Raw genomic sequence first — 24,327 nt, 5'->3', positions numbered from 1 at the left:
TTCCTGCTGCAGCAGCATTATGCATAAAGCAATCTTTAGTTTCTTCACTTACCACTGTTTTCCTTGAGTTTTTCCCTTAGCTGTTTTGAATCCTACATTATGAGGATCTTCTCAAGATGGCTCCTCTGCCAGTTCTCTGAGGCCAAAACTGCATTCCCTCAGGTCACATACAAACTTGCTGTAGCCAATAGCTTCCTGCCAGCCAATCAGATTGGATTACTGAGAGACACGCCTCCTCACTCTGAAGCCTAATGCAGGCATGCAGTGTGAAGGACCGCCCCTCAGTCTTCCTAGCCGGAGACAGATGAGCCATAGCAACTGTCTTTTAAGGGAGCAGTGGGAAGGGACAGGGGACATTAATGAAAGCTGTTATTATAAGGTAATTACAGATCTTTTGGCAATCATTGACAGACTAACTCAGGTATACATGCCCAGCTCTAATAAACTAGCAAATAAAATAAAAATATGACAATTACCCTTTTTAATATATGCAAATTGAGACCATGGGAACGAGACGAACGTCCCCCTGGACTTCGCTCGTTTGTAGGAGGCAGGGAAGGGGAGATATGGAGAATGCAAAGTATGAGCCAAATAGCGACTCTGGGTTTGGTCTCCACATGTACCAGGAGTCCGGCTGGGTCCATTGGCACCAGAACCGCCCCCTATGACTTTCCGGTGAGGAGCTATGATCAAAATAGTTTTTTGGGGGGATTTTTAGCTACCATAACCAATGGACTGGGATACTTTCAGGGGGAGAAAGGGGCATGAGCGACCAAGGGTTAATTGCCCATGCGAGGCAGTAGCCATTGTCTTACTCACTGTGCATCGTGTTTGGAGAGAACTGGAAACCCTGCCGACATCACTGCCTCCCATGTGACTACAGCATCAAGGACTATACATATACCCGGTAACTGACTTTCACCTTGCCTGTTAAAGGGGTTGTCTCATCACAGACAATGGGGGCATATTGCTAGGGTATGCCCCCATTGTCTTGTAGGTGCGGGTCCCACAGCTGGGAACGGAGTCCCGCAAAGTGGTGGCTGGAGGGTTCCGGTCCGGCCACCACCAAGCGTGCTCCCCATACAACTGAATGGGAGCGTACCTCGCATGACCGGCTACCACTCCCACTCACTTCTATGGGCTCAACGGAAATAGCCGAGCCAGCTATTTTCAGCAGCCCCATAGAAACTGAAGGGAGGGCGACTGCGGATGCGCAGCGCGCCCTCCACCACTTTCAGAGCTCGGTTCTCGATATAGGTGCGGGTCCCAGCGGTGGGACCTCTACCCAGAAGACAAGGGAGGCATATCCTAGCGATATGCCCCTATTGTCTGTGATGAGACCACCCCTTTACCTCTGACTGTACTATCACCTGTATTTGCATCTCGGACCATTGTATCTATTCTGTTTATATCGTTTTGTTATCTAGTGTGCCCTCAAGGCGATTAAATATTTAATAACTGTATAGCTGTTCTTTTGTTTCGATCCACGAATCCCGCACGTCCGTGCCTCGGTATAACGTTACATGCTACGTGGGCTGGTTTCTGGCCCGATATAATCGCGTTAACGGACCGGGCTTATATCTAACGAGGAACTGGTGGCAGTCTACCGGGCTGGCAGGGCTCTGTTTCACTGAGGCAGTAAAAAGGCTCTCTTAGCTTGTCAGGGTTGTGAGCGAGTGCTGTGCCACGCCGGAGGTCGTATGGACCACGCTCTCTCACTCCCTGTGACTCTGCTAAGCTGACCTTACGTACCCCCAGGGAGTGCTGAACGTTACATCTTGGTCACAGTGACGAGACCGCATCACGTGCCTTTATGCCTTTTGGATAATAGTAATTTTGACCAGGGGTGCCCAGACTTTTGCATGCCACCGTAACTTTCTGGGTCTTCAAGAGGCTCTTGCAACCTCCCTGAACCTCCACCTCTCTCCTGTGCTTTTAGAGCCGCCTGGTAGACATTGTTTTTACCCTGTTTGTGTTATGTAAATGGCTCAGGCAGCCTACAATTACTGACAGCAGAGCAGGCGGGAGGCTGAAAAATAGCTGCAGAGCCGCAGGTTCTCTGAACACCCCGCACAACATAATAGCTGCAGAGCCACAGATCCCCTAAACACCCCGCACAACATAATAGCTGCAGAGCCACAGATCCCCTAAACACCCCGCACAACATAATAGCTGCAGAGCCACAGATCCCCTAAACACCCCGCACAACATAATAGCTGCCGGTTTCCTAAACACCCCGCACAACATAATAGCTGCCGGTTCCCTAAACACCCCGCACAACATAATAGCTGCAGAGCCACAGGTCCTCCCCCATCACCCCACACACCATTATAGCTGCAGAGCCTCAGGTCCTCCTCATCATCCCGCAGATCATTATAGCTGCAAAGCCACAGGTCCCCTGAACACCCCGCACAACATAATAGCTGCAGGTCCCCTGAACACCCCGCACAACATATCTTCAGGTCTCCTGAACAACCTGCACACAATCATAGCTGCAGGTCCCTCAAACACCTTGCACACCATTATAGCTGCAGGTCTCCAGAACACCCTGCGCACAGTTAGAGCTGCAGTTCCCCCAAACACCCCGCACACTATTATAGCTGCAGGTCCTGCGAACACCTAGCACACCATCATAGCTGCAGGTCCTCCAAACACCCCGCACACCATTATAGCTGCAAGTCTCCAGAACACCCTGCACACAGTTATAGCTGCAGATCTGCAGGTCCCTTAAACACCCCGCACACTATTATAGCTGCAAGTCCTCCGAACACCCTGTACACCATCATAGCTGCAGGTCCCCCGAACACCCCGCACACCTTCATGGCTGCAGGTCCCCCGAACACCCCGCACACCATTATATCTGCATGTCCCCTGAACACCCCGCACACTATTATAGCTGCAAGTCTCCAGAACACCCTGCACACAGTTATAGCTGCAGATCTGCAGGTCCCCTAAACACCCCGCACACTATTTTATAGCTGCAAGTCCTCCGAACACCCTGTACACCATCATAGCTGCAGGTCCCCCGAACACCCCGCACACCTTCATGGCTGCAGGTCCCCCGAACACCCCGCACACCATTATATCTGCATGTCCCCTGAACACCCCGCACACTATTATAGCTGCAAGTCTCCAGAACACCCTGCACACAGTTATAGCTGCAGATCTGCAGGTCCCCTAAACACCCCGCACACTATTATAGCTGCAAGTCCTCCGAACACCCTGTACACCATCATAGCTGCAGGTCCCCCGAACACCCCGCACACCTTCATGGCTGCAGGTCCCCCGAACACCCCGCACACCATTATATCTGCATGTCCCCTGAACACCCCGCACACTATTATAGCTGCAGGTTTCCAGAACACCCTGCACACAGTTATAGCTGCAGAGCTGCAGGTCCCCTGAACACCCCGCACACCATCATATCTGCAGGTCCCCCGAACACCCCGCACACCTTCATGGCTGCAGGTCCCCCGAACACCTTCATGGCTGCAGGTCCCCCGAACACCCCGCACACCTTCATGGCTGCAGGTCCCCCGAACACCTTCATGGCTGCAGGTCCCCCGAACACCCCGCACACCATTATAGCTGCATGTCCCCTGAACACCCTGCGCACAGTTATAGCTGCAGAGCTGCTGGTCCCCCGAGCACCCCACACAGCATTATAGTGAAGAGCTGAATGTGTGGATCGCTGACTCTGTTCTTATCCTTTTGGTGCCTTTACTGTTAGATTCATGAACCAGAAGCAACGCAGGAGATGTTATTTGATCAGTTTATAGCTAGAGGGCGCCAGTGCACCATGGGAAATGCCCCATGTTTGATGCGGAGTGCTTCTTATTTAGGCTACATGCACACGACTGCAATTTGCGGAACGGCACGGACAGCCTTTAATATAACTGCCTATTCTTCTCCGTAAAGCGCGGACAAGAATAGGACAGGTTATATATTTTTTTGCGGACAACGCATAGAGTGCTGTCCGCATCATTTGCGGCCCCATTGAAGTGAATGGGTCCGCAGTTTTGGCGGCTCGGATGCGGACCAAAACAACGGGCGTGTGCATAAGGCCTTACCCTGATAATCGTTTGTTTGGATTCCTGGCTGATATTATTGGGACGGCAGGAAGTACGTAGGGCGAGGCGACCATCTGGGCTGTATACGCCCTGAACGCCATATATACAGGGAGAGAAGGAAAGTGCAGCCTCCTGTCAAAGCCCCCCAAAGGATAGAGATGGTGGGTCACCCCGACTTCTCTCACCCCGTTTTCTCAGCAGTCACTTTTATATAGAATCACTTATGCAGCAGTCACTTTTATATAGAGCCTCTCGTGCAGCAGTCACTTTTATGTAGTCTCTCTCGTGCAGCAGTCACTTTTATGTAGTCTCTCTCGTGCAGCAGTCACTTTTATATAGAGCCTCTCGTGCAGCAGTCACATTTATGTAGTCTCTCTCGTGCAGCAGTCACTTATGTAGTCTCTCTCGTGCAGCAGTCACTTTTATATAGAGCCTCTCGTGCAGCAGTCACTTTTATGTAGTCTCTCTCGTGCAGCAGTCACTTTTATGTAGTCTCTCTCGTGCAGCAGTCACTTTTATGTAGTCTCTCTCGTGCAGCAGTCACTTTTATATAGTCCTCCGTGCAGCAGTCACTTTTATGTAGTCTCTCTCGTGCAGCAGTCACTTTTATGTAGTCTCTCTCGTGCAGCAGTCACTTTTATGTAGTCTCTCTCGTGCAGCAGTCACTTTTTTTTATATAGTCTCTCGTGTGCAGCAGTCACTTTTTTATAGTCCTCCATGCAGCAGTCACTTTTATGTAGTCTCTCTCGTGCAGCAGTCACTTTTATATAGTCTCTCTCGTGCAGCAGTCACTTTTATATAGTCTCTCTCGTGCAGCAGTCACTTTTATATAGTCTCTCTCGTGCAGCAGTCACTTTTATATAGAGCCTCTCGTGCAGCAGTCACTTTTATATAGAGCCTCTCGTGCAGCAGTCACTTTTATGTAGTCTCTCTCGTGCAGCAGTCACTTTTATATAGTCCTCCGTGCAGCAGTCACTTTTATATAGTCTCACTCGTGCAGCAGTCACTTTTATATAGTCTCTCTCGTGCAGCAGTCACTTTTATATAGTCTCTCTCGTGCAGCAGTCACTTTTATATAGTCTCTCTCGTGCAGCAGTCACTTTTATATAGTCTCTCTCGTGCAGCAGTCACTTTTATATAGTCTCTCTCGTGCAGCAGTCACTTTTATATAGTCTCTCTCGTGCAGCAGTCACTTTTATGTAGTCTCTCGTGCAGCAGTCACTTTTATGTAGTCTCTCTCGTGCAGCAGTCACTTTTATATAGTCTCTCTCGTGCTGCAGTCACTTTTATATAGAGCCTCTCGTGCAGCAGTCACTTTTATGTAGTCTCTCTCGTGCAGCAGTCACTTTTATGTAGTCTCTCTCGTGCAGCAGTCACTTTTATGTAGTGTCTCTCGTGCAGCAGTCACTTTTATGTAGTCTCTCTCGTGCAGCAGTCACTTTTATGTAGTCTCTCTCGTGCAGCAGTCACTTTTATATAGTCTCTCTCGTGCAGCAGTCACTTTTATATAGTCTCTCCCGTGCAGCAGAAATTTTCATATAGAGCCTCTTGTGCAGCAGTCACTTTTATATAGTCTCTCTCATCACTTATGTAGTCTGTCTTTCTATATAGATTCCTCTCACTTCCGTATCAGTCAACTATAAACAGTCTCTTCCTCATACAACAGTCTTATTTGAAGTCAGTAAAAAGCATTTTTTTTCTTCAAGACTGTCTCTTCAGCTGCAGTCACTTCTATAAGCAGAGAGTCGCCAGTCACAGGTATCTAAAGGCAGTCTCTTTCTCTCGTCTTTATGACCCATCGTGCAGCCTCCCTGTACTCTAAGAAGTCACCTGTACCTGGAGTCTGTCTAATTCTGCTATCTGTGAGACAGTCTCTCACCTCAGTTGAGAAGTCAATCTCACTTCCTTCCATCTAAATAGTCCTTTGCACCTGCACTCTTCTCTCTATCTGAGCAGTCACTTGTCTCCCCCTCCTCTCACCGATGATGGAGGGCCCTCTCTCTATCCACCAGCTGTCTCTCCTGTCTCTGAGCAGTCACTTGTCTCCCCCTCCTCTCACAGATGACGGAGGCCCCTCTCTCTATCCACCAGCTGTCTCTCCTGTCTCTGAGCAGTCACTTGTCTCTCCTCTCACAGATGACGGAGGCCCCTCTCTCTATCCATCAGCTGTCTCTCCTGTCTCTGAGCAGTCACTTGACTCCCCCTCCTCTCTCAGATGACTGAGGCCCCTCTCTCTATCCACCAGCTGTCACTTGTCTCCCCCTCCTCTCACAGATGACTGAGGGCTCTCTTTCTATCCACCAGCTGTCTCTCCTGTCTCTGAGCAGTCACTTGTCTCTCCTCTCACAGATGACGGAGGCCCCTCTCTCTATCCATCAGCTGTCTCTCCTGTCTCTGAGCAGTCACTTGTCTCTCCTCTCACAGATGACGGAGGCCCCTCTCTCTATCCATCAGCTGTCTCTCCTGTCTCTGAGCAGTCACTTGTCTCTCCTCTCACAGATGACGGAGGCCCCTCTCTCTATCCATCAGCTGTCTCTCCTGTCTCTGAGCAGTCACTTGTCTCCCCCTCCACTCACAGATGACTGAGGGCTCTCTCTATCCACCAGCTGTCTCTCCTGTCTCTGAGCAGTCACTTGTCTCCCCCTCCTCTCACAGATGACTGAAGCCCCTCTCTCTATCCACCAGCTGTCTCTCCTGTCTCTGAGCAGTCACTTGTCTCCCCCTCCTCTCACAGATGACTGAGAGCTCTCTCTATCCACCAGCTGTCTCTCCTGTCTCTGAGCAGTCACTTGTCTCCCCCTCCTCTCACAGATGACTGAAGCCCCTCTCTCTATCCACCAGCTGTCTCTCCTGTCTCTGAGCAGTCACTTGTCTCCCCCTCCTCTCTCAGATGACTGAGGCCCCTCTCTCTGCTCCCTGCACTCTCATCTCTCTCCAGAATACTAATCTCACTTCTGCCCCTCCCCGGCCCCCAGTATAACAGTCTCCATGTGCGCTCCTCTCACACTTCCCACCATCACCCCCAATGTGCACATTCCTCCTCCTCCTCCTCCTGTTGCATTCTCTTTCCCTCCCTCCCTCCTATGATTGAGAAATTACAGCAGGGAGCGGAGCACTGTGTGCCCACCTGTGCCCTGCATGAACCACTATGGGCCGCCTTCCCCTATAGACTCCATGCCCTCTAATACATGTGTCCTGGCGAGACTGGCAGCGGAGAAGTTTGCATCTGCTTTTTCTTTGGGATTTATCCTCCTTTTTGCAATCCCTGGAAGAGACCGGTGGAGACTTTACCCCAACATGGGGCATGAACTGGCTCTTCTCCCAATTGTTGCGCTTCCCTGAGTCCGAATCCTATTGCCCTATCTCATTGGATTGGCATGGCATGCCAAGGAAATTAGTATCGCCATCACCACGGGGGAAGGTCACGGTTGTTATGCTAGGCGAGAACCCCCCTGTCATTCATGGCCGTGCCCCTTTCAGCTCCACAGATCCGATGACAGGTGGCGGAAACTGATTTTCCTTGCGGAAAGTGTCGCCGGGCAGGATGGAGATGGAAAAAGATGTCCAGCCCTTACCACCGCGGTACAGGTTTCGAGACCTGCTGATGGGGGACTGGCAGCAGGATGACAGGTAACTATGTGTGCACGGTGGGAGTTATAGTACTCAGGGAGCCGGTAAAATAGACAGCGCTGGGTCATCACCATTCATAAACTTACAGGAGTTTTCCCATATAACATCCAACAAGTCTCTGCCCTGTGTATAGTGTAATACAGAGAAGATGTGCAATACACAGATATTACTAGTATCCCCCAGAGGTGTCTGTACTGTGTATAGTGTAATATAGAGATGTGTAATACACAGATATTACTAGTATCCCCCAGAGGTGTCTGTACTGTGTATAGTGTAATACAGAGGAGATGTGTAATACACAGATATTACTAGTATCCTCCACAGGTGTCTGCACTGTGTATAGTGTACTATAAAGGAGACGTGTAATACACAGATATTACTAGTATCCTCTAGAGATATCTGTATAGTGTAATACAGAGGATATGTGTAATACAGATATTACTAGTATCATCCAGTGGTGTCTGCGCTGTGTATAATGTAATACAGAGGAGATGTGTAATACACAGATATTACTAGTATCCTCCAGAGGTGTCTGCACTGTGTATAATGTAATACAGAGGAGATGTGTAATACACAGATATTACTAGTATCCCCCAGAGGTGTCTGTACTGTGTATAGTGTAATACAGAGGAGATGTGTAATACACAGATATTACTAGTATCCTCCACAGGTGTCTGCACTGTGTATAGTGTACTATAAAGGAGACGTGTAATACACAGATATTACTAGTATCCTCTAGAGATATCTGTATAGTGTAATACAGAGGATATGTGTAATACAGATATTACTAGTATCATCCAGTGGTGTCTGCGCTGTGTATAATGTAATACAGAGGAGATGTGTAATACACAGATATTACTAGTATCCTCCAGAGGTGTCTGTACTGTGTATAGTGTAATACAGAGGAGATGTGTAATACACAGATAGTACTAGTATCCTCCAGAGATATTTCTACTGTGTATAGTGTACTATAAAGGAGACGTGTAATACACAGATAGTACTAGTATCCTCCAGAGATATTTCTACTGTGTATAGTGTACTATAAAGGAGACGTGTAATACACAGATATTACTAGTATCCTCCAGAGGTGTCTGTACTGTGTATAGTGTAATACAGAGGATATGTGTAATACAGATATTACTAGTATCCTACAGAGGTGTCTGCACTGTGTATAGTGTAATATGGAGGAGATGTGTAATACACAGATATTACTAGTATCATCCAGTGGTGTCTGCACTGTGTATAGTGTAATACACAGATATTACTAGTATCCTACAGAGGTGTCTGTACTGTGTATAGTGTAATATGGAGGAGATGTGTAATACACATATAGTACTAGTATCCTCCAGAGATATTTGTACTGTGTATAGTGTAATATACAGGAGATGTATAATACACAGATATTACTAGTATCCTCCAGAGGTGTCTGCACTGTGTATAGTGTAATACAGAGGATATGTGTAATACAGATATTACTAGTATCCTCCAGAGGTGTCTGCACTGTGTATCGTGTAGTATACAGGAGATGTATAATACACAGATATTACTAGTATCCTCCAGAGGTGTCTGCACTGTGTATAATGTAATACAGAGGAGATGTGTAATACACAGATATTACTAGTATCCCCCAGAGGTGTCTGTACTGTGTATAGTGTAATACAGAGGAGATGTATAATACACAGAAATTACTACTATCCTCCAGAGGTGTCGGTACGGTACTGTGTATTGTGTAATATATAGGAGATGTGTAATACACAGATATTACTAGTATCCTCCACAGGTGTCTGTACTGTGTATAGTGTAATACAGAGGAGATGTGTAATACATAGATATTACTAGTATCCTCCACAGCTGTCTGTACTGTATATACTGTATTGTAATATACAGGAGATGTGTAATACACAAATATTACTAGTATCCTCCACAGGTGTCTGCACTGTGTATTGTGTAATATACAGGAGATGTGTAATACACAGATATTACTAGTATCCTCCAGAGGTGTCTGTAATGTGTTTAGTGTAATATAGAGGATATGTGTAATACACAGATATTACTAGTATCCTCCAGAGATATTTGTACTGTGTATAATGTAATATGGAGGAGATGTGTAATACACAGATATTACTAGTATCATCCAGTAGTGTCTGCACTGTGTATAGTGTAATACAGAGGAGATGTGTAATACACAGATATTACTAGTATCCTCCAGAGGTGTCTGTACTGTGTATAGTGTAATACAGAGGAGATGTGTAATACACAGAAATTACTAGTATCCTCCAGAGATATCTGCACTGTGTATAGTGTTATATATAGGAGATGTGTAATACACAGATATTACTAATATCCTCCAGAGGTGTCTGCACTGTGTATAGTGTAATACAGAGGAGATGTGTAATACATAGATATTACTAGTATCCTCCACAGCTGTCTGTACTGTATATACTGTATTGTAATATACAGGAGATGTGTAATACACAGATATTACTAGTATCCTCCAGAGGTGTCTGTACTGTGTATAGTGTAATACAGAGGAGATGTGTAATACACAGAAATTACTAGTATCCTCCAGAGATATCTGCACTGTGTATAGTGTTATATATAGGAGATGTGTAATACACAGATATTACTAGTATCCTCCAGAGGTGTCTGCACTGTGTATCGTGTAGTATACAGGAGATGTATAATACACAGATATTACTAGTATCCTCCAGAGGTGTCTGCACTGTGTATAATGTAATACAGAGGAGATGTGTAATACACAGATATTACTAGTATCCCCCAGAGGTGTCTGTACTGTGTATAGTGTAATACAGAGGAGATGTATAATACACAGAAATTACTACTATCCTCCAGAGGTGTCGGTACTGTACTGTGTATTGTGTAATATATAGGAGATGTGTAATACACAGATATTACTAGTATCCTCCACAGGTGTCTGTACTGTGTATAGTGTAATACAGAGGAGATGTGTAATACATAGATATTACTAGTATCCTCCACAGCTGTCTGTACTGTATATACTGTATTGTAATATACAGGAGATGTGTAATACACAAATATTACTAGTATCCTCCACAGGTGTCTGCACTGTGTATTGTGGAATATACAGGAGATGTGTAATACACAGATATTACTAGTATCCTCCAGAGGTGTCTGTACTGTGTTTAGTGTAATATAGAGGATATGTGTAATACACAGATATTACTAGTATCCTCCAGAGATATTTGTACTGTGTATAATGTAATATGGAGGAGATGTGTAATACACAGATATTACTAGTATCATCCAGTGGTGTCTGCACTGTGTATAGTGTAATACAGAGGAGATGTGTAATACACAGATATTACTAGTATCCTCCAGAGGTGTCTGTACTGTGTATAGTGTAATACAGAGGAGATGTGTAATACACAGAAATTACTAGTATCCTCCAGAGATATCTGCACTGTGTATAGTGTTATATATAGGAGATGTGTAATACACAGATATTACTAATATCCTCCAGAGGTGTCTGCACTGTGTATAGTGTAATACAGAGGAGATGTGTAACACACAGATATTACTAGTATCCTCCAGAGATGTCTGTACTGTGTATAGTGTAATACACAGATATTACTAATATCCTCCAGAGGTGTCTGCACTGTGTATAGTGTATTGTAATATACAGGATATGTGTAATACACAGATATTACTAGTATCCTCCAGAGGTGTCTGCACTGTGTATAGTGTAATATAGAGGAGATGTGTGATACAGATATTACTAGTATCCTCCAGAGGTATCTGTACTGTGTATAGTGTAATACAGAGGAGATGTGTAATACACAGATATTACTAGTATCCTCCAGAGGTGTCTGTACTGTTTATAGTGTAATATAGAGGAGATGTGTAATACACAGATATTACTAGTATCATCCAGTGGTGTCTGCGCTGTGTATAATGTAATATAGAGGAGATGTGTAATACACAGATATTACTAGTATCCTACAGAGGTGTCTGTAGTGTGTATAGTGTAATATGGAGGAGATGTGTAATACACAGATATTACTAGTATCCTCCACAGGTGTCTGCACTGTGTATAGTGTAATACAGAGGAGATGTGTAATACACAGATATTACTAGTATCCTCCAGAGCTGTCTGCACTGTGTATAATGTAATATACAGGAGATGTGTAGTACACAGACATTACTAGTATCCTCCAGAGATATCTGCGCTGTGTATAGTGTAATATACAGGAGATGTGTATTACACAGATATTACTAATATCCTCCACAGGTGTCTGCACTGTGTATTGTGTAATACAGAGGAGATTTGTAACACACAGATATTACTAGTATCCTCCAGAGATGTCTGTACTGTGTATAGTGTAATACACAGATATTACTAATATCCTCCAGAGGTGTCTGCACTGTGTATAGTGTAATATAGAGGAGTTGTGTAATACACAGATATTACTAGTATCCTCCAGTGGTGTCTGTACTGTGTATAGTGTAATATACAGGATATGTGTAATACACAGATATTACTAGTATCCTCCACAGGTGTCTGTACTGTGTATAGTGTAATATAGAGGAGATGTGTAATACACAGATATTACTAGTATCCCCCAGAGGTGTCTGTACTGTGTTTAGTGTAATATAGAGGATATGTGTAATACACAGATATTACTAGTATCCTCCAGAGATATTTCTACTGTGTATAGTGTAATATGGAGGAGATGTGTAACACACAGATATTACTAGTATCCTCCAGAGATGTCTGTACTGTGTATAGTGTAATACACAGATATTACTAATATCCTCCAGAGGTGTCTGCACTGTGTATAGTGTATTGTAATATACAGGAGATGTGTAATACACAGATATTACTAGTATCCTCCACAGGTGTCTGCACTGTGTATAGTGTAATACACAGATATTACTAGTATCCTCCAGAGGTATCTGTACTGTGTATAATGTAATACAGAGGAGATGTGTAATACACAGATATTACTAGTATCCTCCAGAGGTGTCTGTACTGTTTATAGTGTAATATAGAGGAGATGTGTAATACACAGATATTACTAGTATCCTCCAGAGATGTCTGTACTGTGTATAGTGTAATACACAGATATTACTAGTATCATCCAGTGGTGTCTGCACTGTGTATAGTGTAATACAGAGGAGATGTGTAATACACAGATATTACTAGTATCCTCCAGAGGTGTCTGTACTGTTTATAGTGTAATATAGAGGAGATGTGTAATACACAGATATTACTAGTATCATCCAGTGGTGTCTGCGCTGTGTATAATGTAATATAGAGGAGATGTGTAATACACAGATATTACTAGTATCCTACAGAGGTGTCTGTAGTGTGTATAGTGTAATATGGAGGAGATGTGTAATACACAGATATTACTAGTATCCTCCACAGGTGTCTGCACTGTGTATAGTGTAATACAGAGGAGATGTGTAATACACAGATATTACTAGTATCCTCCAGAGCTGTCTGCACTGTGTATAATGTAATATACAGGAGATGTGTAGTACACAGACATTACTAGTATCCTCCAGAGATATCTGCGCTGTGTATAGTGTAATATACAGGAGATGTGTATTACACAGATATTACTAATATCCTCCACAGGTGTCTGCACTGTGTATTGTGTAATACAGAGGAGATTTGTAACACACAGATATTACTAGTATCCTCCAGAGATGTCTGTACTGTGTATAGTGTAATACACAGATATTACTAATATCCTCCAGAGGTGTCTGCACTGTGTATAGTGTAATATAGAGGAGTTGTGTAATACACAGATATTACTAGTATCCTCCAGTGGTGTCTGTACTGTGTATAGTGTAATATACAGGATATGTGTAATACACAGATATTACTAGTATCCTCCACAGGTGTCTGTACTGTGTATAGTGTAATATAGAGGAGATGTGTAATACACAGATATTGCTAGTATCCTCCAGAGATATTTCTACTGTGTATGGTGTAATATGGAGGAGATGTGTAACACACAGATATTACTAGTATCCTCCAGAGATGTCTGTACTGTGTATAGTGTAATACACAGATATTACTAATATCCTCCAGAGGTGTCTGCACTGTGTATAGTGTATTGTAATATACAGGAGATGTGTAATACACAGATATTACTAGTATCCTCCACAGGTGTCTGCACTGTGTATAGTGTAATACACAGATATTACTAGTATCCTCCAGAGGTATCTGTACTGTGTATAATGTAATACAGAGGAGATGTGTAATACACAGATATTACTAGTATCCTCCAGAGGTGTCTGTACTGTTTATAGTGTAATATAGAGGAGATGTGTAATACACAGATATTACTAGTATCCTCCAGAGGTATCTGTACTGTGTATAATGTAATACAGAGGAGATTTGTAATACACAGATATTACTAGTATCCTCCAGATGTGTCTGTACTGTGTATAGTGTAATATAGAGGAGATGTGTAATACACAGATATTACTAGTATCATCCAGTGGTGTCTGCACTGTGTATAGTGTATTGTAATATACAGGATATGTGTAATACACAGATATTACTAGTATCCTCCAGAGGTGTCTGCACTGTGTATAGTGTAATATAGAGGAGATGTGTGATACAGATATTACTAGTATCCTCCAGAGGTATCTGTACTGTGTATAGTGTAATACAGAGGAGATGTGTAATACACAGATATTACTAGTATCCTCCAGAGGTGTCTGTACTGTTTATAGTGTAATATAGAGGAGATGTGTAATACACAGATATTACTAGTATCATCCAGTGGTGTCTGCGCTGTGTATAATGTAATATAGAGGAGATGTGTAATACACAGATATTACTAGTATCCTACAGAGGTGTCTGTAGTGTGTATAGTGTAATATGGAGGAGATGTGTAATACACAGATATTACTAGTATCCTCCACAGGTGTCTGCACTGTGTATAGTGTAATACAGAGGAGATGTGTAATACACAGATATTACTAGTATCCTCCAGAGCTGTCTGCACTGTGTATAATGTAATATACAGGAGATGTGTAGTACACAGACATTACTAGTATCCTCCAGAGATATCTGCGCTGTGTATAGTGTAATATACAGGAGATGTGTATTACACAGATATTACTAATATCCTCCACAGGTGTCTGCACTGTGTATTGTGTAATACGGAGGAGATTTGTAACACACAGATATTACTAGTATCCTCCAGAGATGTCTGTACTGTGTATAGTGTAATACACAGATATTACTAATATCCTCCAGAGGTGTCTGCACTGTGTATAGTGTAATATAGAGGAGTTGTGTAATACACAGATATTACTAGTATCCTCCAGTGGTGTCTGTACTGTGTATAGTGTAATATACAGGATATGTGTAATACACAGATATTACTAGTATCCTCCAGAGATATTTCTACTGTGTATAGTGTAATATGGAGGAGATGTGTAATACACAGATATTACTAGTATCATCCAGTGGTGTCTGCACTGTGTATAGTGTAATACAGAGGAGATGTGTAATACACAGATATTACTAGTATCCTCCAGAGGTGTCTGTACTGTGTATAGTGTAATACAGAGGAGATGTGTAATACACAGAAATTACTAGTATCCTCCAGAGATATCTGCACTGTGTATAGTGTTATATATAGGAGATGTGTAATACACAGATATTACTAGTATCCTCCAGAGGTGTCTGCACTGTGTATCGTGTAGTATACAGGAGATGTATAATACACAGATATTACTAGTATCCTCCAGAGGTGTCTGCACTGTGTATAATGTAATACAGAGGAGATGTGTAATACACAGATATTACTAGTATCCCCCAGAGGTGTCTGTACTGTGTATAGTGTAATACAGAGGAGATGTATAATACACAGAAATTACTACTATCCTCCAGAGGTGTCGGTACGGTACTGTGTATTGTGTAATATATAGGAGATGTGTAATACACAGATATTACTAGTATCCTCCACAGGTGTCTGTACTGTGTATAGTGTAATACAGAGGAGATGTGTAATACATAGATATTACTAGTATCCTCCACAGCTGTCTGTACTGTATATACTGTATTGTAATATACAGGAGATGTGTAATACACAAATATTACTAGTATCCTCCACAGGTGTCTGCACTGTGTATTGTGTAATATACAGGAGATGTGTAATACACAGATATTACTAGTATCCTCCAGAGGTGTCTGTACTGTGTTTAGTGTAATATAGAGGATATGTGTAATACACAGATATTACTAGTATCCTCCAGAGATATTTGTACTGTGTATAATGTAATATGGAGGAGATGTGTAATACACAGATATTACTAGTATCATCCAGTGGTGTCTGCACTGTGTATAGTGTAATACAGAGGAGATGTGTAATACACAGATATTACTAGTATCCTCCAGAGGTGTCTGTACTGTGTATAGTGTAATACAGAGGAGATGTGTAATACACAGAAATTACTAGTATCCTCCAGAGATATCTGCACTGTGTATAGTGTTATATATAGGAGATGTGTAATACACAGATATTACTAATATCCTCCAGAGGTGTCTGCACTGTGTATAGTGTAATACAGAGGAGATGTGTAACACACAGATATTACTAGTATCCTCCAGAGATGTCTGTACTGTGTATAGTGTAATACACAGATATTACTAATATCCTCCAGAGGTGTCTGCACTGTGTATAGTGTATTGTAATATACAGGATATGTGTAATACACAGATATTACTAGTATCCTCCAGAGGTGTCTGCACTGTGTATAGTGTAATATAGAGGAGATGTGTGATACAGATATTACTAGTATCCTCCAGAGGTATCTGTACTGTGTATAGTGTAATACAGAGGAGATGTGTAATACACAGATATTACTAGTATTCTCCAGAGGTGTCTGTACTGTTTATAGTGTAATATAGAGGAGATGTGTAATACACAGATATTACTAGTATCATCCAGTGGTGTCTGCGCTGTGTATAATGTAATATAGAGGAGATGTGTAATACACAGATATTACTAGTATCCTACAGAGGTGTCTGTAGTGTGTATAGTGTAATATGGAGGAGATGTGTAATACACAGATATTACTAGTATCCTCCACAGGTGTCTGCACTGTGTATAGTGTAATACAGAGGAGATGTGTAATACACAGATATTACTAGTATCCTCCAGAGCTGTCTGCACTGTGTATAATGTAATATACAGGAGATGTGTAGTACACAGACATTACTAGTATCCTCCAGAGATATCTGCGCTGTGTATAGTGTAATATACAGGAGATGTGTATTACACAGATATTACTAATATCCTCCACAGGTGTCTGCACTGTGTATTGTGTAATACAGAGGAGATTTGTAACACACAGATATTACTAGTATCCTCCAGAGATGTCTGTACCGTGTATAGTGTAATACACAGATATTACTAATATCCTCCAGAGGTGTCTGCACTGTGTATAGTGTAATATAGAGGAGTTGTGTAATACACAGATATTACTAGTATCCTCCAGTGGTGTCTGTACTGTGTATAGTGTAATATACAGGATATGTGTAATACACAGATATTACTAGTATCCTCCACAGGTGTCTGTACTGTGTATAGTGTAATATAGAGGAGATGTGTAATACACAGATATTACTAGTATCCCCCAGAGGTGTCTGTACTGTGTTTAGTGTAATATAGAGGATATGTGTAATACACAGATATTACTAGTATCCTCCAGAGATATTTCTACTGTGTATAGTGTAATATGGAGGAGATGTGTAACACACAGATATTACTAGTATCCTCCAGAGATGTCTGTACTGTGTATAGTGTAATACACAGATATTACTAATATCCTCCAGAGGTGTCTGCACTGTGTATAGTGTATTGTAATATACAGGAGATGTGTAATACACAGATATTACTAGTATCCTCCACAGGTGTCTGCACTGTGTATAGTGTAATACAGAGGAGATGTGTAATACACAGATATTACTAGTATCCTCCAGAGGTATCTGTACTGTGTATAATGTAATACAGAGGAGATGTGTAATACACAGATATTACTAGTATCCTCGAGAGGTGTCTGTACTGTTTATAGTGTAATATAGAGGAGATGTGTAATACACAGATATTACTAGTATCCTCCAGAGGTATCTGTACTGTGTATAATGTAATACAGAGGAGATTTGTAATACACAGATATTACTAGTATCCTCCAGATGTGTCTGCACTGTGTATAGTGTAATATAGAGGAGATGTGTATTACACAGATATTACTAATATCCTCCACAGGTGTCTGCACTGTGTATTGTGTAATACGGAGGAGATTTGTAACACACAGATATTACTAGTATCCTCCAGAGATGTCTGTACTGTGTATAGTGTAATACACAGATATTACTAATATCCTCCAGAGGTGTCTGCACTGTGTATAGTGTAATATAGAGGAGTTGTGTAATACACAGATATTACTAGTATCCTCCAGTGGTGTCTGTACTGTGTATAGTGTAATATACAGGATATGTGTAATACACAGATATTACTAGTATCCTCCAGAGATATTTCTACTGTGTATAGTGTAATATGGAGGAGATGTGTAACACACAGATATTACTAGTATCCTCCAGAGATGTCTGTACTGTGTATAGTGTAATACACAGATATTACTAATATCCTCCAGAGGTGTCTGCACTGTTTATAGTGTATTGTAATATACAGGAGATGTGTAATACACAGATATTACTAGTATCCTCCACAGTTGTCTGCACTGTGTATAGTGTAATATAGAGGAGATGTGTGATACACAGATATTACTAGTATCCTCCAGAGGTGTCTGTACTGTGTATAATGTAATACAGAGAAGATGTGTAATACACAGATATTACTAGTATCCTCCAGAGGTATCTGTACTGTGTATAATGTAATACAGAGGAGATGTGTAATACACAGATATTACTAGTATCCTCCAGAGGTGTCTGTACTGTTTATAGTGTAATATAGAGGAGATGTGTAATACACAGATATTACTAGTATCCTCCAGAGGTATCTGTACTGTGTATAATGTAATACAGAGGAGATTTGTAATACACAGATATTACTAGTATCCTCTAGATGTGTCTGTACTGTGTATAGTGTAATATAGAGATGTGTAATACACAGATATTACTAGTATCATCCAGTGGTGTCTGCACTGTGTATAGTGTAATACACAGATATTACTAGTATCCTACAGAGGTGTCTGTAGTGTGTATAGTGTAATATGGAGGAGATGTGTAATACACAGATATTACTAATATCCTCCACAGGTGTCTGCACTGTGTATTGTGTAATATATAGGAGATGTGTAATACACAGATATTACTAATATCCTCCAGAGGTGTCTGCACTGTGTATAGTGTAATACAGAGGAGATTTGTAACACACAGATATTACTAGTATCCTCCAGAGATGTCTGTACTGTGTATAGTGTAATACACAGATATTACTAATATCCTCCAGATGTGTCTGCACTGTGTATAGTGTAATATAGAGGAGTTCTGTAATACACAGATATTGCTAGTATCCTCCAGTGGTGTCTGTACTGTGTATAGTGTAATATACAGGATATGTGTAATACACAGATATTGCTAGTATCCTCCACAGGTGTCTGTACTGTGTATAGTGTAATATAGAGGAGATGTGTAATACACAGATATTACTAGTATCCTCCAGAGGTGTCTGTACTGTGTATACTGTATTGTAATATACAGGAGATGTGTAATACACAAATATTACTAGTATCCTCAAGAGATATCTGCACTGTGTATACTGTAATATAGAGGAGATGTATAATACACAGATATTACTATTATCCTCCACAGCTGTCTGCACTGTTTATACACTGCGTGCAGAATTATTAGGCAAATGAGTATTTTGACCACATCATCCTCTTTATGCATGTTGTCTTACTCCAAGCTGTATAGGCTCGAAAGCCTACTACCAATTAAGCATATTAGGTAATGTGCATCTCTGTAATGAGAAGGGGTGTGGTCTAATGACCAACACCCTATATTAGGTGTGCATAATTATTAGGCAACTTCCTTTCCTTTGGCAAAATGGGTCAAAAGAAGGACTTGACAGGCTCAGAAAAGTCAAAAATAGTGAGATATCTTGCAGAGGGATGCCGCACTCTTAAAATTGCAAAGCTTCTGAAGCGTGATCATCGAACAATCAAGCGTTTCATTCAAAATAGTCAACAGGGTCGCAAGAAGCGTGTGGAAAAACCAAGGCGCAAAATAACTGCCCATGAACTGAGAAAAGTCAAGCGTGCAGCTGCCAAGATGCCACTTGCCACCAGTTTGGCCATATTTCAGAGCTGCAACATCACTGGAGTGCCCAAAAGCACAAGGTGTGCAATACTCAGAGACATGGCCAAGGTAAGAAAGGCTGAAAGACGACCACCACTGAACAAGACACACAAGCTGAAACGTCAAGACTGGGCCAAGAAATATCTCAAGACTGATTTTTCTAAGGTTTTATGGACTGATGAAATGAGAGTGAGTCTTGATGGGCCCGTGGCTGGATTGGTAAAGGGCAGAGAGCTCCAGTCCGACTCAGACGCCAGCAAGGTGGAGGTGGAGTACTGGTTTGGGCTGGTATCATCAAAGATGAGCTTGTGGGGCCTTTTCGGCTTGAGGATGGAGTCAAGCTCAACTCCCAGTCCTACTGCCAGTTTCTGGAAGACACCTTCTTCAAGCAGTGGTACAGGAAGAAGTCTGCATCCTTCAAGAAAAACATGATTTTCATGCAGGACAATGCTCCATCACACGCGTCCAAGTACTCCACAGCGTGGCTGGCAAGAAAGGGTATAAAAGAAGAAAATCTAATGACATGGCCTCCTTGTTCACCTGATCTGAACCCCATTGAGAACCTGTGGTCCATCATCAAATGTGAGATTTACAAGGAGGGAAAACAGTACACCTCTCTGAACAGTGTCTGGGAGGCTGTGGTTGCTGCTGCACGCAATGTTGATGGTGAACAGATCAAAACACTGACAGAATCCATGGATGGCAGGCTTTTGAGTGTCCTTGCAAAGAAAGGTTGTTATATTGGTCACTGATTTGTTTTTGTTTTGTTTTTGAATGTCAGAAATGTATATTTGTGAATGTTGAGATGTTATATTGGTTTCACTGGTAAAAATAAATAATTGAAATGGGTATATATTTGTTTTTTGTTAAGTTGCCTAATAATTATGCACAGTAATAGTCACCTGCACACACAGATATCCCCCTAAAATAGCTAAAACTAAAAACAAACTAAAAACTACTTCCAAAAATATTCAGCTTTGATATTAATGAGTTTTTTGGGTTCATTGAGAACATGGTTGTTGTTCAATAATAAAATTAATCCTCAAAAATACAACTTGCCTAATAATTCTGCACTCCCTGTAGTGTAATATAGAGGAGATATGTAATACACAGATATTACTAGTATCCTCCAGAGGCGTCTGTACTGTGTATAATGTAATACAAAGGAGATGTGTAATACACAGATATTACTAGTATCCTCCAGAGGTGTCTGTACTGTGTATAGTGTAATATAGAGGAGATGTGTAATACACAGATATTACTAGTATCCTCCACAGGTGTCGGTACTGTGTATAGTGTAATATAGAGGAGATGTGTAATTCACAGATATTACTAGTATCCTCCAGAGGTGTCGGTACTGTGTATAGTGTAATATAGAGGAGATGTGTAATACACAGATATTACTAGTATCCTCCAGAGGTGTCTGCACTGTGTATAGTGTAATATAGAGGAGATGTGTAATACACAGATATTACTAGTATCCTCCAGAGGTGTCTGTACTGTGTATAAAGTAATACAGAGGAGATGTGTAATACACAGATATTACTAGTATCCTCCAGAGTTGTCTGTACTGTGTATAGTGTAATATAGAGGAGATGTGTAATACACAGATATTACTAGTATCCTCCAGAGGTGTCTGTACTGTGTATAGTGTAATATAGAGGAGATGTGTAATACACAGATATTACTAGTATCCTCCAGAGGTATCTGTACTGTGTATAATGTAATACAGAGGAGATGTGTAATACACAGATATTACTAGTATCCTCCAGAGGTGTCTGTACTGTGTATAATGTAATACAGAGGAGATGTGTAATACACAGATATTACTAGTATCCTCCAGAGGTGTCTGCACTGTGTATAGTGTAATATAGAGGAGATGTGTAATACACAGATATTACTAGTATCATCCAGAGGTGTCTGCACTGTGTATAGTGTAATATAGAGGAGATGTGTAATACACAGATATTACTAGTATCATCCAGAGGTGTCTGCACTGTGTATAGTGTAATACAGAGGAGATGTGTAATACACAGATATTACTAGTATCCCCCAGAGGTGTCTGCACTGTGTATAGTGTAATACAGAGGAGATGTCTATATTTCTCAGCATTAAGGACACTATTATTCCAGACCAAATTCCCAACTCCATTTGCTAAAATGCAGCCCCATATTTGCAAGGAGCCTCCACCATGCTTTACTGTTGCTTGCTCTCCAGACTTTTTGGTGAACAAATTGTCTTCTGTTCCTGCCAAATATTTCAGGTTTGGATTCATCAGTCCATAGCACCTGCTGCCATTTTTATCCGCCCCACTTCCTATGTTTTCATGAATAGTTGAGTCGCTTCTCCTTGTTTCCATGTGGAAAGTATGGCTTTTTGGATGCAATTTTTCCTTGAAGAACACACATGGCCAGACGTCTACGAACAGTATATGGGAGTACTAGGGTCCCACTGGTTTTTGCCGGTTTTGAGCTGACGGCACTGCTGGTCATCTTCTGATTTCAAAGGGAAGTAATCATGATGTGCCTTAGCTGACCACTAACTCTACAGTCCTCAACGTGGTCAAAATTAATGGTGTCCTCAATGCTGAGATATACAGGCAGACACATATCCGTCATGTAAAACCATCAGGGAGGTGTCTGGACTACAGCAGGACTACGACCCCAAACATACAGTCAATGTCATTAAAGGGGTTCTGCAGTTTGTTTAAACTGTTGATCTATCCTCTGGATAGATCATCGGCATCTGATCGGCAGGGGTCCGACACCCGGGAGCCCCGGAGATCAGCTGTTTGAGAAGGCAGCGGCGCTGGCAGTAGTGCTGTGGCCTTCTCTCTGTTTACCGCTGGCCCAGTGACGTCACGACTAGTATCAATGGCCTGGGCGGGGCTACGCTTCATTCAAGTGACGTCACTGGGCCAGAGGTAAACAGTAAGAAGGCCGCGGCGCTGCTGGAACGCCGCTGCCTTCTCATACAGCTGATCGGCGGGGGTCCCGGGTGTCGGACCCCCGCCGATCAGATGCTGATGATCTATCCAGAGGATAAATCATCAGTTTAAATAAACTGCAGAACCCCTTTAAGGCCTCCTGCACACAAACAGATTAGTTCCGTTTCGTGCATTGGGGACCGCAATTTGCGGTCCCCAATGCACGGGCAACCTTTGTGCGGCCGCCAGGACGGATCCAGACCTATTCAACTTGAATGGGTCGGCATCCGTCTGTTCCGCAAAAAGAGAGAGCAAGTTCTATCTTTTTGCGGAACAGAAGTACAGAACGGAACCCCACAGAAGCACTCCGTAGTGTTCCGTTCCGTGCTTCTGTTCCGCACTGGTCTGCATCTGTGATGTGGAATGCACACGGAACAGTGCCCGTGTATTGCGGATCCGCATATGCGGTCCGCAGTACGGCAACGGGACACCTACGTTCGTGTGCAGGAGGCCTAAGAACTTTCTTCAGGGCAAAGAAGAACAAGGAGTCCCAGAAGTGATGATATGGCTTCCAGAGCCCTGATCTCATCATCAAGTTTGTCTGGGATTACATGAAGAGAAAGAAGAATTTGGGGGTCATTTAGATCGTTTTCTATGCCTAAAACAGGCAGGGGGCAGTCATGTACACAGTTCTTAGTATATTCTAACTTGAAGCGTCCCCATCACTATGGGAACGCCTCTGTGTTAGAATATACTGTCGGATCTGAGTTTCACGATCTAACTCAAATCCGATAGCATATTCTAACATAGAGGCGTTCCCATGGTGATGGGGACGCTTCAAGTTAAAATATACCATCGGATTGGAGAAACTCCGATCCGATGGTATATTAATAGGGACTCCAGACTTTACATTGAAAGTCAATGGGGGACGGATCCGTTTACAATTGCACCAATATTGTGTCAATGTAAATGGATCCGTCCCCATTGACTTACATTGTAAGTCAGAACGGATCCGTTCGGCTCCGCACCGCCAGGCAAGCAGCGTTTTGGTGTCCGCCTCCAGAGTGGATTGGAGGCGGAACGGAGCCAAACTGATGCATTCTGAATGGATCCGCATCCATTCAGAATGCATTGGGGCTAAACTGATCTGTTTGGGGCCGCTTGTGAGAGTCCTGACACGAATCTCACAGGCGGACCCTGAAACGCCAGTGTGAAAGTAGCCTGACCTGAAGAGACAAAAGGATTTGAGTCTGGGATGACATGAAGAGCCTGAAGGATTTGAGTATGTCTTGGTTGACATGAAGAGATGGAAGGATTTGAGTCTGCCTGTGATTACATGAAGAGATGGAAGGATTTGAGTCTGCCTG

General features: G+C 42.5%; 1 protein-coding gene across 1 annotated transcript in view; it reads left to right on the top strand.

Moving 5' to 3' along the window:
* Window positions 1-7,614: 7,614 nt before the first annotated feature.
* The window catches only part of LOC120986405 (potassium channel subfamily T member 2-like), a 160,958-nt gene continuing 144,245 nt past the window's right edge, over window positions 7,615-24,327 (top strand). Inside the window, exon 1 of the mRNA XM_040414957.1 lies at window positions 7,615-7,700. Within this exon, the coding sequence (XP_040270891.1) occupies window positions 7,615-7,700 (86 nt within the window). The remainder of the gene's footprint in view (window positions 7,701-24,327) is intronic.

Source organism: Bufo bufo, chromosome 1 (genome assembly GCF_905171765.1).
Source record: "Bufo bufo chromosome 1, aBufBuf1.1, whole genome shotgun sequence".
Taxonomy (NCBI): domain Eukaryota; kingdom Metazoa; phylum Chordata; class Amphibia; order Anura; family Bufonidae; genus Bufo; species Bufo bufo.
Note: the sequence above shows the minus strand (reverse complement) of the source record. Positions and strands in the feature narration are given on the sequence as shown.